The sequence below is a fragment of the Hirundo rustica genome, chromosome 6, assembly GCF_015227805.2.
Source record: "Hirundo rustica isolate bHirRus1 chromosome 6, bHirRus1.pri.v3, whole genome shotgun sequence".
In the NCBI taxonomy this organism is placed as follows: Eukaryota; Metazoa; Chordata; class Aves; order Passeriformes; family Hirundinidae; genus Hirundo; species Hirundo rustica.
Window position 1 is genome coordinate 33527121 of NC_053455.1, and position 20205 is coordinate 33547325.

General features: G+C 35.2%; 1 protein-coding gene across 13 annotated transcripts in view; it reads right to left on the reverse strand.

Moving 5' to 3' along the window:
• The window catches only part of RYR3 (ryanodine receptor 3), a 194929-nt gene that overhangs the window by 140693 nt on the left and 34031 nt on the right, over positions 1–20205 (reverse strand). For all 13 annotated transcript variants that reach the window (XM_040067396.2, XM_040067397.2, XM_058420965.1 and 10 more), the window contains exons 2-7: positions 9888–10007; positions 8058–8165; positions 5832–5906; positions 4778–4856; positions 2234–2346; positions 1756–1855 (exon numbers count right to left, since the gene is read on the reverse strand). In XM_040067396.2, coding sequence (XP_039923330.1) covers positions 1756–1855; positions 2234–2346; positions 4778–4856; positions 5832–5906; positions 8058–8165; positions 9888–10007 — 595 coding nt within the window. The remainder of the gene's footprint in view (positions 1–1755; positions 1856–2233; positions 2347–4777; positions 4857–5831; positions 5907–8057; positions 8166–9887; positions 10008–20205) is intronic.

The following is a 20205-nucleotide window of genomic DNA, read 5'->3' on the forward strand; positions in this document are numbered from 1 at the left end:
CAAAAGGCCACTAAGATGGTTAAGGAACGGGTGTATGTCGCACATGAGAAAAGGCTGAGACAACTGGGAAAGAGGGAGAGGGGGCAAGGCTCTGGGGGGATCTTATCACTGTAAAGACTTTGGGATCAAAGTCTCCTCAGCTGTGCCCAGTGACAGAAGCAGAGGCAATGGACCCACACTACAACGTGGCAGGGTCTGTTTGAACATCAGGAAACACTTTTGTACGGGGAATGTGAGTGCGAAGTGGCACAGGTTCCCCAGGCATGTTGTGGAGTTTGCATTCCTGGAGAGAGTCTAAACCCGTCTAGATAAATTCCTAGACTGCATGTTCTAGTGGATCAGCTTGGACTGTGGATTGGACCAAATCCTTTCCAACCTCAATGACTCTAATTCTGTAAGCTCTTACAAAGTTTAGCTGCCAGATCTTCTCAGCTATCCAAAATATACCACTGGTCTTCCATGATCTTTCTACACAGCCCATTATGTTTTTGATCTGCTACAAGTTTTAAATTTGCTGTAGGATGATTTTGCTCTTTGCTTCTTTTCCAGGTCTTTTTGCACCTTTTCCAGGTTGATCCCTATTCTATTTATGACCCGTAAAGGGCAGGCCCCAGACAGCCATTTTTAAATATGCAGCTTCAGCATGCCAAAGCAATCAGAAAGTATTACAAGCAAAATCCATCTCCCATATGATTTTAAAATTAAAACCTAGCTCTCTGAAACAGGTTTCCTATGGGCCTGTGTACAGAAACACTGTGGGATGCTGATTTAAACCACTTGGATTTAGAAAAACCCAATCATAGTTCAAATAAGACTACTTAATTAAGTCTAACATACAGGTAGTCATCTTCTATCAAGACTTACTACAGTTGATCCCCAGGAAGTGCTACATCTCTCTCAGTTCCCTTAAAGCTCCATTTTGTCATATGTTATTGTATATTAGTATATCATACATGATAATTTTATAGACAAGTGATACAAAATGACCCTAACTTAAAGACATTTGTTTGTGAATGTTGAGTGCTGATACTTTGAATAAGAACAAACAGTGAAGGTGAAGTACGAGGTTTGCTACGACACTGTTAGTGACAATCTGTGGCACTGAAATGCTGAGCGTATCAGACTTTTAGTACAGAGCAAGACATTTCTCAGAATAAGGTGATGCTTCTCAAACATGACCATGAAGTGACATAAAATTTCCAGAAGGAAATCCTGAACCTTGATGTAGGATTTAGGCTGAATAAGAGAAGACCATAAGGATGCCTGACTGTGACATCCCAAAAGTATATTGAGGAGATGTCTGTAAAAAACAGAACTAAGAGACTGGAAAAGGAGGTTTGAGAAAAGTGCTTTCCATTTTGCCTGTACCTTTATCTCTCTTCTGTTTCATCTGTAGTGGGAGAACAGCAATTGGAAAAATTGTATGCAAAAACCTAAGTTTTCTGTCTTTAGTTATTCTACAGCTCCTTCTCCACCAAATTAAACTAAACTTCATTTCTCAAGCAGCTATTAAATCTTTGTTATTCTAAAGTTACAGCACTCATTTTAGCTTTTCTTCAGTAAATCCAGCTGATGTATCTGTATATCCCTGTCTTCCCTTCAAGTATTCTTCTCTCCTAAGCTCCTTTTCTGTACTTTCATTAAATTTTTTGGTTGATATTCTGAGGGGATTTGGGTTTTTTTAATTTCCCCTCTTTATTAAAAGCATACATTAATCTAATTTATATTCACGTGTAAATAAATAAAATTGCAAACCTTCTGTAATATTGCTTCCTGAGCATATAGGATGTACATTCCATAGTGTCTGCATAAAGGAGGCATCCACCTGAATATTTCCATTTGACACAGAGAGATGCTGAAAGAAGACAATGGTAACAGGAAACAATGAAAAGTATGCACCAAAAATATTTAGTATAATTATTTATCAACAGAAGATAATGTATCATAAAGTAAATACATAAATTTCTTCTAAAATTAGTATTCTTCTAAATTCTGGGGAAAAGGCATGGATGCAGTCTTGCTCTGGAGGAGGGACTCATCCACACACACACACACATACACACACACACAGCTCCCACCCTTTCAGTGTGGAAAAATAAAATGCACTACAACCAGACATTACTCCCTAGATTAGAAAAAAATAATTCGCAGGAATCCCAACCAATCTCCTGATATCCCCACAGAACTTTGTGTTTTCCCACAATTTGACCACTATCTAAATAAACAAGCTTACCAGGTATCTTTCAGAGGACACACTGACCAGGATAAGGTCATCACCTATTCGAACTTTTTCTCCTTCTGACCTTTGCTTTGAAGCAGGGTGTATTGTCCACCAGCATGCCTCACCTAAGGGACAGAGGCACTAATCAAGGTTCTACAAAACAGACAATTCCCAAGAAATCTAAGGATCTTTATAAAACATTAAAATATCATTATAAAAATTGTCTTATAAGACATTCACCTTATAAACCCACCTCTTTTCTCTTTTCAATCATTTTTAATGCTTTTCTTTTTGCTTGATCCTTTTTGTCAAACAATTTTTGCCATATTTCCCTTTTCGAGTACTTTTAAAGGGACTGTTTACAAAACACTGCTCAAAACTGCTCTTCACTGAAGGCTCTGCTTGCCAGGAAATTGCTGACAGCCACCTTGGTCTTATTTATCACCTGTTGTCTCTTCTTTTGTTTAGTGGTCATATTTAATTCACAACCTTCTGTGTCACATAGTGTAACAACCCTGTAAGCAGCTCAGCTGGCACTACAAATTATATAATTACAAAATAGCCAAGCCTAAGGATGACAAGAATAGAATGTTTCCTACAAACTAAACATAAGATTCTAGGTTACTCTGCACACACACAGAGCCACAAATTCTGGGAAGATTACCTAGTTCATTTCACAATTTCACACTCTAGAATGTGAAAGATAAGACCTCGAAGAAAATAAGCTGAATAAAACTTTCTCACCAGACAATGCAAAGGGGGGGGAGGGGGGGGGGGGGAGGTAAATTTGGTAGAATCAAAGTACAAAATTTTTTGATTGATTAAGTTACTTCATGTAAAACCTCCTTAAAACAAAATTTGAGGGTTATGAAACTAATTATAGTGAAGACAATAAATAGAAGTTACACCCATACAAGTGTAAAATGCTAAATCTTCAAAGGGAATAATTTTTAATAACCAGTGTCTTTTCCCTCTGCTACATGACGAATACCTCCGGTGACAGAAACTGATTCATTAGCATAGTTTCATAGGTGGGGCAATAGTGCAAGGGGAAGTGATATTATGGCACTCAGTTTATGAGCGTTACAGACATGCAGTAGTTACCAAAGCCCTCTGTGTAGAAACACAACTAAATTTTTCTGAATCTTACTTACATGTACAAGGGTAAGGGTTTTCTTGTGTTAAGCAGTTAAACAAATACCAGTTAAACAACTACAGATACTTGTTGTAAAACCTCATAGATAAAAGCAGATATATGTACAATAATTCTAAAAAAAAAAAAAAACTATAAAATTATAAAAGCAGATTTCACTGAAAATATTTTAGCAGACATTAAACACACATATTCATTTTATCACATAAATTCCTTTTCTTAATATGCCTAAAGAAAAAGTTCTCCATCTAAGACAACAATCAAAGACAGCCAAGTAACAGGCTGCTAATATCTGTCTAAAGCCATCTTCTGTACGGCTATAAATGACTGAAAGACAATCTTCACTTATTCAAAAGACAAACTTTTGTAGAGAGTTGCCTGAAATCCAAAGATTATGATTTACAAACATTTTAGCACCTGCACTGCCAGTGCCTCTCCAGCATGGGTCATTAGTCTATTTGATTTGAATTTCTTTTCAAAATAATGAAAAAACAATAGAAAGCACAGGTTTATATTAACACAACCGGTATTTCTTTATTTGAGCTTTACATTAATGTAGTGTGTATACAGATACTTAGATTTTCCCTTTAAGATATATGTCTGAGCCTGATTATTACAGAGTCACTCCTCAGTTACTTTCTGAGTACTCATCACTTCCAGAAACCATGAGCACTATGTAAACAGCAGCATGTAAATCTATTTGTGGCTCTTTGTGGCTAAGCTACCTTTAAATTAATTTAATATTGCTCCCAGTGGAAACTCATAATTTAGATGTGTTTTCATGGAAGCAGAAATTTTTTTTACTGTATTTCTGTCAGCAGTAATGGTAATGGCAGTACTCCCAGAAATACATTAATTAGATTTTAAATCTTTCTCATAATGTCATATTTGTGTTCTATCTCTTCCACTTCGTCCCATTATTAGTATGTCCATATTATGCATATATTTCTATCCAGCTCTTTTAGCAATGTCTCCACTACTTATTTTCTGGTTTCTTGCACTGCAAGTTGCAAACTTCTTTGGTTATTCAGTTACAATGTATATTGTGAATACACCAGTACATGTCTTTTCTCTACTCTAAGTCTCAAAACAACAGAAAAAAAAGAACAAATCAAAACATCAAACTTACTGTATTCAACAGAAATTTTTCTACTTCGACCATTATCATGCATTTTATTGCAGTTGTGCTAAGTCAGTTTAATTGCAGGACTCTCTTACATTCTTACACAAAGTAATTTAATGTGCTGAAAGCTGTTAGTAGTAACAGTCATTCCTTTCAGTCATCTTGTTTCTGATGAACCCATAAGGAGCCCATTCATAAGCCTACAGTTACATTAAACTCAAGGCCTCTTCTGAAACAAGAAATAGGTGACCCATTTTCCTTCAAAAGTAACTTGCCGTACCTGCTGCATTTTCTCGTAGTCCCACATCAAATGCAAGTTTATCTGTCTGGGACCTTGATGATGTTAAACATGTCAAATACTGCAAAATAGTGAAGTTATTGAAAACAAAAACCCAACAACATCCATTAACACACATGCCAAATAAATACATTCACATTACTTCATCTAACTATCATACTTTTTATTTTTTTTTTTTTAAACAGTTAAAGATGGTGTTGTTATTCATACAGGAACTCTTCCTGAACCTACTTCTACCTTCTGAAGTTTTATACAGCTCATCAGATAGGAACAGGTAAACATCTAATTACAGCCCTATCATAAGAAGTTTGATTCATGAAAACATTAAAAAATATACCAAAAGGCAATTATTATACTTGCAACTCTGGTATATCAAGGCAACTACAGTTTTCAAGGTTCACGGTTAAAGGTTCATGAGCAACACAGTTTGAAGATTAATGTAGCATTTTCTAGTACAGGAAAAAGGAGGGAAATTGTTCTTCTGACTTGTCATTTCTTCAGCCTTGTATTAGGTGTATTTACATGGATCCTAGCAGGTAAAAGATTCAAAACAGCTGAATTTCTTCAGCTGTAGAATATAGTATGATGAAATTTATATAAGGCAGCCTGAAGACAGCATCTTTGTGGGCATAATCCCTGGGAACTATGGGATATCAAATGGAACACCTTATCTTATAAAATATGATGGGGAAGAAAATAAGATATATCACAATAAACTAATTTGCTGTAGAAATACTTGCTAATGGAAGTATCATTAAAATGGATTCTTTATGGCACAGAAATAATCCATGGCCAAAGGAGCTTTTCGGCAACAATTCTGAGTTAGATAAAGAATCTGAATTTTAAAAAATCTGTTTTGTTGAGACACCGCAAGTTATTTACTTCTTTTTCATCTCGTGCAGAAGATAGCTTGGAAAGAATATTATTTCCAATTTTTGTTTTGTTTGTTTGTTTGTTTGTTTTTTCTTTTTTTCTTTTGGTGAAGAGACATTTATTATTCCTGCTACTCATTCTGTGCCGGTGCTCCCTCACTCACCATTTCACTAAAGGAATGCCGAAGTAGTATCGCGTGGCCGTACAGCAGGGTCCGGTGGCCACCGCCTTGGGCTGCCTGTGGAACAGGATGGAGGAGGTCAGAACTCCACTGCTCTGAGTGGGCCATGATCAGAACTACTCAACAGCATGGAGAGCCATGGCAGTTCAATGAATAAGTGCACATATTCCAGCAAATCATGTAACGTGCACACTGGGGAAAAAATCTTAATAATGAAGTAGCTACAGCAATAACCAAATATCTTCCAAAGGAAAAAATGTTCTTTGACAAAGGCTTCTATTGTTACCTAATTTTTATAATGATTTAGTAAAATACGGCATTTGCAAAAATGTATTTTAAGTTAAATAATATACTACTTACCTTTCTTATAAACTTCATGCAGGCATTAAAAAAAATAACAACAACATAAATACACATATACATACAAAAACTCAGATCTGAAAGAGAAAACAACATACCTACTTCTCAGAATAATTTAAGCATATACTACAAATATTTACTTGTTAATATAAATCTTTAACATGTTTCAGATTCATTAAAGCGACTGAATCCATAGTTTCAACTAAGTACAGTTATTAATTTTGGATATGTAAAACTATGACAAGATCAGGGAGAGGCAAAACTGGATTTCCCATTTGCATCCTTTAGAGGATTTAATATTTAACACATTTTGGATTCCTTTTGGATGGCATTTAAGGTCAGTTCTCACCCTTGGATGAGATTTGGAAGGGACAAAAGTAATTAAAGAATACTCCAAGGACTCAAATAATGGTTATACATGTGTAGGCAAATGGTTTTAAACACTGTGAACAATACATAAGCTTCTTCAGAATATGTCATTCATAAAAAATGGTTTTAATCCTTCAGGAGCTTGTCACTGCTTGGTGGAGAAAACTGGAAAAACAAGTAGCAGTGAATATAATACCTCTTTTATGCATTACAATTAATTTTTTAATGAAAAAGGAAAACCTTAACAGCAAAGTCAACTGTAATAACAAACAGGTCATCATAAGAAAATTACATGTATTCAGTTTTCAACAATTATATGAATACCGAGAACAAGCAATGAAACACTTCCTGCTATTTTATTACTGATTTTTTTTAAATGAACCACTTGTGAGCTTAAGGCTGACTTAAAAAAAAAAAAAAAAAAAAAAAAAAAAAAAGGAGGAAAAAAACACAACCAAAACAACACAACCTCCAAACTGAATAAGCCACAATCTTCCTCTAGAAACAATCTGAAGCTAGCAGCAGAACTCTGTTCCAAACTAAATTTAATATGAAAAGCAAATAATTTTTTATTTCAGCCTTGCTATTAGTATGAACCAGTGGGTTCCTATTACAGCTTCTGCAATGGATTGTACCTAACTTCAAAATAAATGCAGGACAAGTTTCAAAATAAATACAGCAGAGCAGATTATATTCATTTTTTGTTTGTCTATGCCCCTCAAGCAAGACCATGATCATTTTTAACAAATAGATTATATATCCTCTGCTTCCAATCCCCAAAAATATATTCATACAGCATTATTAACCTCAGAATCCATCTTTCACCTGCAGTTTGGGGTGAATATTTTGGAAATATTAAAAACTATGTAATTTCTTGGGAATCCTAGAAAAGTTTAAATAAATCTTTTGATTTCCTAAGCCTATGCTTTGATTTTCAGCAAGATTTGTTTTATAAAACACAATGTAATTGCAAAAATAAAAAAGTCACACTTTTTAAGCAGTGGGAAACAAAAGGTCGGTATTAATGAAGTCTGAAAACCATGTATGCAAAAGTTGTCAGTGCAAAATCAGAGGTGATAGAACTCCATCTTTCCCATCTATGCAATAATATGTGCCAGTTAAAGATCTGAAGTGCAGAATAAGCCATTAGGATGTAAAATAAATAAAGCAGTAGAGTTTTATAGAGCTCTGTTTGTAAGAGAATAAAAGTTCAATTCAGTTCGATTCAGCTGAAATTGGAGAATTATGGTCAAAGCACCTAATTGATGATGTTTCTGAATTTGTTGATCACAAATATTCAAAAGACAATTGCACCAGCTCCTCACTGCCAAAGAGAAATTAATGTGAATACAGAAGTGGAGCAATAATATCCCAAGAATACAATGACATCAGGAGCCTCTTCTAGAAAATCCTGGACAAGGAAAGAAATAAGGACACTCTATATTCAGATTTAATGTTCTTTGAGGTCAATTTACTTACCCCTTCACTGGCATTATCCCCTGTGCTGGCCAGCATTTCTTGAAGGGCTCTGACGGATAGTGACTGTTCAAGGACGAAATTACAGACGCAAAGGTCTGGAGGGACATACTGCAAAAATAAATTAAACAGTGCAAGAACAGATCAGCAGAACAAGTGAAACAGGATGAAAAGTGTGTTTGAACACAGGTTTATTTCAATTTTTGAATCTATGCTTAATGTCTACCCATTTTTTTGAGGTACATGTAAATCTCCTGATTGAAAACAATATAATTCCATTCTTCATAGATTGACAACACAGTAATTTTACTTCCTTGAGCTGTATTCCTCACAGTAAAATGAAACTTCTTCAGGTTCAAAAGCAAAAACTTTTCCCCTAAGTATTATTGCCTTCCTGTTTTTTAGAATGACACCATGGTATTTGTTCTATAGTCACTGAAAAAACAGAAGAGAAAGTAAATATGATCTTATATCATGTATGAGGTTGATACATTTACAGCAGTAACTATACAGCTAAGATTCAGAATCTTATGACATAATAATATGAACCCTTTTAGGAAATCTTATTTTTTGAATCAATATGTCTCCTCTTTTTGAAATATGAAACTTCACAGCAGACTTTTTTTCCTCCAATTTCTTGGCACCAATATGTCCAAAGAAAAATATGTTCATGAGAAAAAAGTCTCAAGGGAGCCACCAACGTATATAAATACATGGCAGAAAAGCACAAAGACAGACCCAGAAACTACACAGTAGAACACAGTGAAAGGACAGGATGAAATTGATACAAAGTGAACTACAGGAAATACTTTTTAAACATGACCAAACCCTCCTTCTTTTACTGTGAGCATGGTAAACAGTAGCGAAGGTTGCCCAGAGAGGTTGTAGGGTCTCCACCCATGGAGATACTCAGATTCTAATCTGAGTGTCCTAAGCAATCTGTTCTGTCTGAAGTTATTCTAAGAGGAGAGTTTGGACTAGATGACCTTCACAGATTCTTTCCAACCTTAACAACTCCGTATTCTATGATGCATGACAAAGATCACGGCTGTGGATGAGCTTTAAAGTGGATATGCACTTCTTTAAATCAGAGTGACAAGTAAGAATGAAATTCTGGATAATGTTGCTTTTTAAGCTGGTGAAAAGTGAAGAAATAAAAACAATTTAGGAAAAAAGATGCAGATAGAACAAAAGAGAGAGGAGGTCCTCCTCTGGTTTAACATTCTGCTCTAATGGAGGTTTACAGTTTCATCTCTTGTCACCTTTCTCCTCTCAAGCTCTGCTTATTACCCTGTGTTTTTTGGGGTTTTTTGCTTCACACATCTCTAGCTTCTTTTTTCAATTTGCTGTTTTTAATCTTTTAAAATTCTCTTTCACTTAATCATTCTTATCCCTGTACATTTAACTTTCTGATTGATAATGAAGTCAGGAGCTGCACTAAACACCAGTAACTAGCAGGTGACAATGATTCTAAAATTTTCAGTCCAGTGTATCAACATATTTGGACCTATAGCAGAAATAGAAAGATGGGGGTTTAGTGAACTTAAATCTCAATAGCACTCTGGAGACTTTATCTTAAAAATAGGAAGTATTTCAGTTACAGGAATTTTCTTAGTTAAAGAATAGCAGGTTTTGACTGGTCACAGGTGTGCCTCAATTTATTTGGCATATCTAGGAAATTTTTGCAAACAATTCTAAGATTCAGTAGGGAAGAAAAGCATACATAAGTTTCCTCTAGCATCCCATTTAAGAAACCATAATTAAATGTGCTTGTGAATAAGTAGGTTAACATTCCCTGATCTGTTACACCAGTTGAGAGTATCAGCTTCTTACTTTAGCTTCTGATGTTGGCTCCAAAAAGCACAGGCGATTCCCAAGTCCCTCAGCTGCCAAGCAAAACTTCCTTTGTTCTTTGTGAATACTGGCGACACACTGAAGTACTACTTCATCATCCTGTCACAATAAAAACAACAAGAAAAAAAAACATTACTTGGAATTTATATGCACACTATAATGTTAGGAAATCCTGCAGCATCTGTTGAAAATTAACACATTATACTTCCAAATCATATAATGTACATATGTAGAGATTATTATGATGTATACCTATAATAGGTCTATAAACATATAAAGATTTCTATATAGATTTGTAATGAAGACTTTATCAATGTGACAAAGACTGCACACTCCAAGGCTTTTACAAGTGTTGTGTCCTTTTGTTTCTTTAGTGATATAAAACAAACTGAAAGCACACTGTTACTCAGTTTTACTCAGCAAAAGAATTTTTATGCTTGCAGTAAAAAAACCCTTTACTCTGATATTGCAAACAACAGTGCTATTTGGTAGCACAGTAAACTATCAACACTATTTCTCAGAATGCAAAATCCTAACTTTTAAGTTTTCATGCATTATAGAAATCTCTCTGAACAACCAAAGATGCAAGAGGCATTTTTCAAGAGAAAGTTCAAATAAGTCCTTAAGAACTTGATCTTCAAAAGACATATCTCAATAATAAGAACACTCTGGAAAAGCACTTTAACAAATTGTTGCATAATCTAATGCCAAACATATAAAGTGCCAAGCCCTTTTTCACCTCTTAATATGTAACACTACGGCTGATATAAGCGAGCCAAAAGAGATTATTTTTAGTGTTTGAACTGTGTCAAAGCTATATACAGAATTGAAATTAATTTTAGCTTTCCAAAACTTGTCCACTAACTAAGAAAAACAGCACTGAGAGAGTAGCATGTAGAAGCACTTATTTTTATACAGGCATGTTACTGTTCACCAGAAGACACTGGCTGACAGGTTTTTAAGGGGGCGGAAGCTGATAAAACAGGAGTGATATGATATGTCACTATCCCCTCCAGCTACAAAGTTCTACTGGTGTCAATTATTATTATCAAAGCAGATACACAACAGCCGCCTGTGCTGAACTCTGAGATCACTTGAACCATTATGTTCTAAAAGCAGCTCCGCTATTTACACTGCCCTTATGCAACTGCAATACTATGACACTACCACAGCTTTGGACACTTGAAAGAGAAGCCGGGAGCAGCAGTCATGTTCACCAAAGGAACTAAGTGACACACCCTTTAAAGAGGGAAATCAAAAGCATGTTTTTCTCCTGTGTGATTTCACAGGTGTGTGCAAGTTACAGGGTTGGGGTTTTTTTAGGTGACCCTTCACTTCACTGCCTACTTACTTCTAGTTACTGAAATGGGCAGCTATTACATTTCAGACTAATCAGCAGTTATAGACAGTATTTTTCTTATCTAGTCTTGCATGACAATCAATAGTGGTTTCAAAAGTACAGAAAAAGAATTGAATACATTATTTCAAACAATTCTAAAATGTAGCAGTTAGACAGAATTAATTAATGCTAAAAATTATTTTTCCTCCTGTTGCTTCTGCTTCCATTTCTATAAAAAGCTGTTGTGTGATTTTATGAACATACATAAAACTTACTTTAAATGAGAATTAATCAAATAAATGAACTATTTTCTTTTTAAATCCACATACATAAAAGGGCAAGCGTTCCTAATATAATTAAATTAATATTTTAATATTCTAGAATTCAGAAAAATAAGCACTCAGAATTTATACTGGCATCAGAAAAACTTTATCAATTATTAAGTGCAGCAATTCCAAAATACAAGCACAGAATGACTTAGAAAATGTATGCAGCATTCAACACTAATATTTTATGTTATTCCCCTAAATGGCCAATGTGCCCTTTCCTTTGTGCTGTAACACTTACCAAGCTGGCTATTTGCTATTTAGAAAAAAAAAAAAAAAAAAAAGCTTCAATAGTTTTTTAAAAAGTGGAAAGAATATTATATTTTATGGTATTTCAGAATGTTTTGCTGTGAAGTTTTAAAAAGTATTCATTCACGACTGAGCATAAAGAATTAGCAAAACCTATACAATCTACAAATGAGGCAATTATTCCCTGTTAAGATGATTCAGTATTAACATATTCTCACTAAAAAAAAAATCATTCTGGCTGTAGGTCTGTAATTGCTTTTCTGGCCTGAAGATGCTAATAGAAATGAATTTTATGGAGTTGCTGTGCTATCATGAAAATGCAATGTGTCAGCAGTACTTTGTTTTCAGTACTTAATTTGTGAACCATGAATTCAAATCATAATTGTTTTGATTCAGTAAGTGTTTAAAATGCAATTTTTCTCATCTATCAGCTCTGTCATTTCCATGTTCTAGTCCATTTATTTTGGGGGGTTGGGGTAAATGTTGGATTTGATCAATTTGTTTGCACCCACAAGTTTGTTGTTATGGCTGAGCAGGGCTTACACAAAGCCAAGACCTTTTCTGCTTTTCCTGTGGCCACACTGGTGAGGAAGCTGGGGGTGCACGGGAGGCTGGGAGGGGACACAGCCAGGGCAGGTGACCCCAACTGACCAAAGGGACATTCCAGCCCATGGGACATCATGCTCAGCATATATATATTTCACTTAGATAGAGGAAATAATTGTTTTTCAATTCTATTGTTTATGTCCATAATAATTTTATAAACAGTTTATTCTCAAAAAAAATAATGTATCATATCCAGTTTTTACAAAAAAAAAAAAAAAAAAAAAAAAAAAAAAAAAAAAAAAAAAAAAAAAAGGAAGACCATATACACAATATCCACCTACATCATGGGTAATACAGCAGCTTTAATAAAAGCTGTAGGTTAGCTTTGAATTTCTACACCGTGTTTTGTGGGAAACAAGACTAAATCACCAGACAACAGTGAAAATAAAGAATTAAGTAAGTAGTCAAAATTCTTTTTCACTTAATGTGACTTTTTTGTTTATTTGTTTTGGTAGTGATAAATCTCTGTGCTTTAGTCAAATTTTACACCTGGTATAAGGCTGATGATGTATATGAAACATTTGTCACACTCATTCCTTGGTTCGTTGCATTAAAAAAGGTAATTGAAGAAAGGTGACTCAAATTAGCAAGCTGATGAAGTGTGCCAAGACTTCCTAAATACTAGTATAAAAATAAAGTGTGTTAACAATATGATTCTGTTGTATAAATCCATTTAAATGATTCATTAAAAAAAGAGTCCATAATTCACCTAGTTTTCAACTTCTTAGTAGATGTAGTCAATTATTCCACTAATTCTAAGACAGAATCTCCATAAAACACCACTATAAAGGATTCCACTACTTCCACACTTGAAAAGAACTTTTCAAACCTATAAACTCATGCATTATTATTGGGATTTATTGCTTCAGTTATTGTTACTGCAACACTTGGCAAAATTGTATTTTTTCTCCCTTTTATATTGCAAAAAATAATTTCATAAAACTGATACAGAAAACAGATCTTGTATGACTTATTATTTCTGCTACTGCTCTTCTACTTCTGATGAAGGATGTGGAAAAATTCTATCTGCTGAATTTATTATTTACCAAGGCAACACAGTCTTAACTATTTAGACTTCCTAATTAGGTTCATAAAAATTAAAAGCTTCTTTGATTAAATCTTACTTGGGTTGTTTTGGGTTTGGGGCTATGATCCAGAAAAATAACTTAATGTATTTATTTGCCATCTAGCTAGAACAATTCAGTTTGTTTAGGTTCCTGTACTGCAAAAGCAGAGTAATTTTCCTGCAATTAAGAACAATTGTGTATCATGTCCATGCAGATGTCAGATTCAGAGCAAAGTACATAACTACATCCGAAGTCTTGCTTCACCGTCATAACACTTTTTCTCTGCCAAATAATTGAGGTAAAACCCTCAACAAAAAATTCCTTGAGGGAAATTTCCAAAAGCTGTTCTGTATAAATCTTTATTTATTTGCTAAGGCAATTCCATTCTTAATAAAGAAAATAATTGCTCAGTGTTACACAATGACTGACACTTATGTATAGTAACTGACACTCACGTGTAGTATGCGGTACAGATTTGACTAACTGAAGTTTTGAATATTTTGGATTTTTTTCTTTTTTAAAGACATTTCTCACTTGAAAAATAATTTTTATTACAGTTACAAAGCTAGTGTATGGGATGGATTTTTCATTTTGCCTACTCTTCATCAAGATAAAAAAGCAACCTTTTTTTTTTTTTTTTTTTTTTTTTGACTAGTCATGAGAAAAAAGAAACAGGAAACCTCAAAAAAACACATTTAAGTGTCGAAAAGACCCAAACCCAAAGCACATAGAAACAAAGAAACAAAACAAAAAATTAACTGCACCCTACTAGGCTTACGCACTTACCTGTAGTTACTATAAATGCAACCTAGCAGGTTTTTACTGATGACTCAACTTAGATCAGCCGTCCCCAAACATTAGTACAGACGCCTGTGGAATCCAGAGTTTCACTGAAGAGTGGGTAGCTGTTAGAAGCAGCTTTGCCTTACCAAGCACCTGGTGAAAGGTACGCTACAGACATGGTTATGTGAAGGAGCAGGAACAATCACCCTTCAAAGTCTGTGAACTTTGAAAGGGAGGACAGCTCGTGAACCTCCTCTTTAGACATAAACTAAGGATGTACATAGGGAAAGAAAGTGTTTTGTGTCTTCTAGGACAGTTTCATTATGTATTCTTTTACTCTCTTTTCTTCTTCAGGTCAAAACAATAAAAAGTCACCCAGTTCTTCAACAACTCAAATCTGTCTTTTTAAGTTAATTTGTGTAATATGAACTTTAATCCTATGCTTCCTTATAAAATTAGAAATGAAGAGAACAAAGAGGCAATATGCAATGCATATGATCCATGTTGAGGCTTTGTGAACATTTAAAAAGTTCTGGAATTTAAGTAATAATTTAAACTTATGTTTGGACATACTTATTTGTCCTAGTTCAAATGCTCTTATAAGTAACTATACTTCTATTCGACTTAAAAGGCTGTGTAACAGGTACTCACATTCTATTCAGTATTCTGTTCAGTATTTCCATGTTAAAAGAATTTCAATCATATTGTCAGGCAGCAGAAGAAAAAAAAAACAACCTTTGCCTTCTCATCAAAAAATACACAAATCACAAATTATAATAATGGGAAAAAAATTAAAGAAAATATAAACTGCTAAGAAAGATAAGTTATCAGCACAAATTTAATTATTACCCTTATTTAAAAAAGAGACTAAAACTACATTTCCAGTCATTAAACCATTTTTAATGTTTTTTCTCTTACATACATGCAAAGCAAATGTTTCCTGTTTACAGAACTACCAATTTTATCTCATGGCAGTTACATTCTGTCATTCTGCCAAACAGACCTGAATCTTTTGTATATCTCTTGAGAGCACTTCTTTTCCCCACACTATCCACTTATAATAGTGAAGATAAAATTTTTCAATAAATACTAACATACTTGCTTCATAAATTAATATGAGAAGTATTGTTTACTAGCAGATGTATCCAAAGATATCCTAAAGTAAGGTTTATTATCAGAGTCAGCTTATGAACCAAAGAAAGGTTCATAAAAGATTTATATTTTTCACTTCTGTAATTAGAAAAGCTTATACAGGTCTGCTGCAATATGTTAAAATTCAGTAGGACCTCCAGACAAAAGTGCATACTGCATGAATATTTTGGTCTCAAACTACAGATATCACAGTCACGTATTGAATTGGGAAGACGTCATGTGAATATATCATCTTAGTCTTTCCTTTGCTTTAAATGTTTATAAATAAATATTCTGGTAAGCAATATGTGTTAGCATCTAAAATAAAGGTGTGCTTAAACAACTCATTTTGTAAATCACCACAAAACCCACAAAAAATTGAAGGAAACCAATATCCAGAGCAGATCTTAAATCAGTGGTGGCCATGGGGAGGTGAATTCTGAGGAGATTTAGCTTTTCTTCCAGTCCTTTCTACTGGTTGCTTTTAACATCTTTTTATAAATTAAAAGCCTTTATTTCTTTGTAGTAACATACCAAGGTGGGGCCTGTCTGGGGCCTGTCTTCCCCCAGCAAGCATACAATTTTTTCCCAGTAACCACAGCCTGTTCACTGCAAATGGATCCTTATGATGACAGCAGAGTTCTTTGATGGAAATTCACACAGCACCCCCTGACAGTTCTCAGAAGATTTTAAAAATAGAGTTGGGGTTTCCGTTGTCAGTCTACTCCTTCAATAGTGGTTGGACCAAAGCCTAATCATAACTCTGGAACATACTCCCATATCTTATATCAACCCATCAGCAAGGCAGATTAAGCAAATATACAGCAATAAAACAAAACCAAAGACAAAACAACAACAAGAAGAAACAAAAAAACCTATTTGAATAAAAAATTGCTTCAGAAAGTCAAGTACTGGAAAATTGACCATTCTGCTTATTTTTTTTTTTTTTCCAATCAGAATCCAGGCAGTATAGTTGCCATTGAAGCATTTAGACAGTTTGCTGCCCCTTGTATCACAGCTTTCTCCACCTCTCGCTTTGTGCAGTTATTTGTGGAAATGAGATAGGATGAGAGAGTGACCATAAAGGCACATCCACACCACATACCAAGACCAAGTGTAATATCCAAAATATTTATCTATCATCTATCCTTAAAGCTTTGAGGAAAAGAAGACTTATTAATAGAGCTGGGGAAAACTAGCTGCGCAGACCATGTTGATGCACCTCAGGCAAATTAAATATCTCCTCTCCAGCCGAGCCCTGTCTTTCTTTAAGAAAGTATTCTGGTTTCAGCAGGGGTAGAGTTAATCTTCTTCACAGAAGCTGGTACAGGACTATGTTTTAAATTTGTGCTGAACACAGGGTTAACAACATAGACATATTTTTGTTACCGCTGAGCACGGCTTACACAGAGCCAAGACCTTTTCTGCTTTTCCTGTGGCCACACTGGTGAGGAAGCTGGGGGTGCACGGGAGGCTGGGAGGGGACACAGCCAGGGCAGGTGACCCCAACTGACCAAAGGGACATTCCAGACCATGTGACATCATGCTCAGTGTATAAAGTTGGGGGAAGAAGGAGGAATGGGGGGATATTTGGAGTGATGGTGTTTGTCTTTCCCATTCACCATTACAGATGATGGGGCCCTGGCTCCCCTGGTGATGGCTGAACACCTGCCTGCCCATGGGAAGCACTGAATTCATTCCTTGTTTTGCTTTGCTGGTGTGCACAGCTTTTGCTTTCCCTGTTAAACTGTCTTTGTCTCAGTCCAGGGGTTTTATGGCTTTTACTCTTCTGATTCTCTCCCTGATTCTGGTGGTGGGGGAGTGAGCAAGCGGCTGCATGGGGCTTGGCTGCTGGCTGGGGTTCAGCCACAACAGAAACAAAGTGACAATAGGTATACACGTTAATTAACAGAAGGGCAGATTGACTAAAAGTCAAGACATACCTCATGCTGACCAAGGAAGTGGAGCTGTCCAAGAATGGTGTACCCTGCCTAAGTACCTTATCATTACTTACTGAATGGACATGTAAGAGCAGGTCCCAAGGAGGGCCGTGAAACAGTCAGGGGTTTGGAGCAGGGCTCTTGTCAAGAAAGGCTGAGAGAGTGGGACCAATTGTCTCATCAAGAAGGCTGAAAGAGCTGGGGTTATTCATCCTGCAGAAGAGAAGGCTTCAGGGAGATCTCAATGAAGAATTTCAGCGCTTAAGGGAACTTATAAGAAAGATGAAGAGAGAGTTTTTACCAGGTCTTGTAAGGAGAGGTTTTAAACTAAAAGAGTATAGATGCAGATTGGACTCAAGAAAAAACTGTTTTAGAATGAGGGTGATAAGACACCAGAACACGTTGTCCAGAAAAGCTGTGGATGTCCCATCATTGGAACAGGTCTCTGAGCAACCTGATCCAGTGAAAAATGTTCCTGCCCATGGCAGGGGCTGGAGTAAATGATCTTTAAAGTTCCCTTCTGACCCAAACCATTCTATGATTCTATGAGTTGTGGTGTCAGTACTGGCGTGCTTTGCAACTCTCACATTCATAACCTCTGGCAAAGGTTACATAAGCAAATGAAGAAATATACTAGATATATTAGGAAAGGAAGGTGTTATAGTTCATTTTAATGGAGCATCTTTTTGGAGAGAGAAATTAATGTAAGATACATTATTGTGTATGTACATAGTTGCACATATTTTGTTTGTTTTATCCATTTCTTTTACATCTGGTGCAAGTGGAGCAGGCTAACCAGTGAGCAGGAAGATATAACATAGGACACCCACTACAACAAATTTACACCAAATTTCTTTCATTTCAGAAATAACTGGTAACAAAAGTTCACAGATGTAAGAGATTTTGGCATAATAAACTCAGACTGCAGGGTTTAGCTTAGAAATTTTCACTGTTTGAAAGATGACCATAAATATTAATGGAATAGCCAGTGTCTTGTCTCAATTACAGATGAACCAATTTAAAAAACTTGGCACCTGACAGCAAGAAGGAATCCAAATAGAAGCTGTCAGCCTTTTGGAATCTTAGTGCATGACCACTACCAGATTAGTAAAGATACCACCAACAACAAACATTTAGATCATATCTATTTCAAAATGAGAATGGGTGTGTGCTGTATTTAGCATATTCTTTGAATCTTGTATTCTGTATATGGCTAGAACTATCAACTATAAATATTTCAGATATTTATTTAAAACCACACTTTTTTGATGTAAGATGTAAGACTTCCCTTCTAGACTAACAGTTTTTACTAGGAAACTTGAATGCTGACTTTAAGACAAAAATAGTATGGATTTTCTTACAGAACACAATACCGTTCAGGATTTTAAACATGGTCTATATCGACCATTGACAAAAGGGGTACTTAGCGTACAGCATTGAAAATTAGGGACATACAATGAGACAAAACATTACCTAAAATTTTAGGAACTCAAAACAAATTGTAAAAGGTCCTAAAAAAAGATTAAACAAAGCAGAACTTGCTCAGTCACTATATGAAATTGTAAGCTAGCTGCTTTCTACAGGAAGACAGAAGAAACCTTTACAGATACTTTTTTTAAAAAATAGTATACTCAGAGGAGATTTTACAATGTCACAGCGACCCGAATTTATGTCTTATCCTTGTCAGGTGTAGGCAGCAGAACCACAGATAAACAGACAGCAGCATTTAGACACATACAGAGAGTTTGCAAGACCCTGTTGCAGCAGGTCTCAGAATTAGAGTGAGTCTGTGAATAGCCAATTAATACTTGCCTGTGACTTTAAAAGGATTTTAAAAGGAGGGGAGGGGGGAAGTGAGAGCTGGAATATTGCCATAAAAAGTTTGTTTGGTTGGTTGGTTTTTTGTTTGTTTGTTTTTTTGCCAGTGATCCAAAGATGATATGACACCAACTATGAGATAAGACAGGTAGGTCTGAAGCAGAAATGCAAGGTTCTGTAGGGTCTAGAATTGTTAAAGGCCTCTTTGTAACTATTTTATACGTTGGGAAAACAACAAAGGGTTTTAAAGAGGTTTAAATAAAATATGATGCTTCTTCCCCAAGCCTTCTATAGGCAAGACATAAATACAGCTGTGAGTATATACTCATCAGCTGATGAGCTGCCAGGCAAACATGGATTGGTAAGAATAGGAGAGCTATGAAAGAGGTTCAAATTTATATGAGTACACAGAGGACCACAAATTATACAAAGAAAGAATTCTAAAGGAAGTACAATACCTGTAGTTACCCTGTACTAGCAAATATACAGATATAATAATGTCTATTTGAGCATTCAGTCAATATACAGATATAGTAAGGGGTGTAGAGGACATTGAAGAGTACATGCAGTGCTCTTCCTGAAACAATTAATTAAACTTCTCTGATAATATCCTTATTGAGAGAATGTCAGAACAGTGTGCCATCACATATATGGTAGTATATATCGCCTAGAAAAAAGAACCCTGAGCATGATTTTTAAAATTTACTAGAAATTTTACATTGATAAAATTGATACATTTCAATGGCAAATTCCATTCTGTGGACATATATATACACATGTATATATGATTCAACATCAGCCACAACTACTTCCCCAGTGTTAAACCACAGAATTAAAGAAACACTATAGTTTATACAGCTATAGTGCCTACAGTCTATTTTAAAATATGCTTAATATGAGGACATAATGCCTTTGAAATCCATTGGTATGTTCCATCTTTTAATCCATACTCCATTATGCTCATAGTGCACTATGTATTTGCACACACCTGTTAATTTGTTGTGTTTTTTCTATCAGTAAAACTTTTGAAAGAAATCT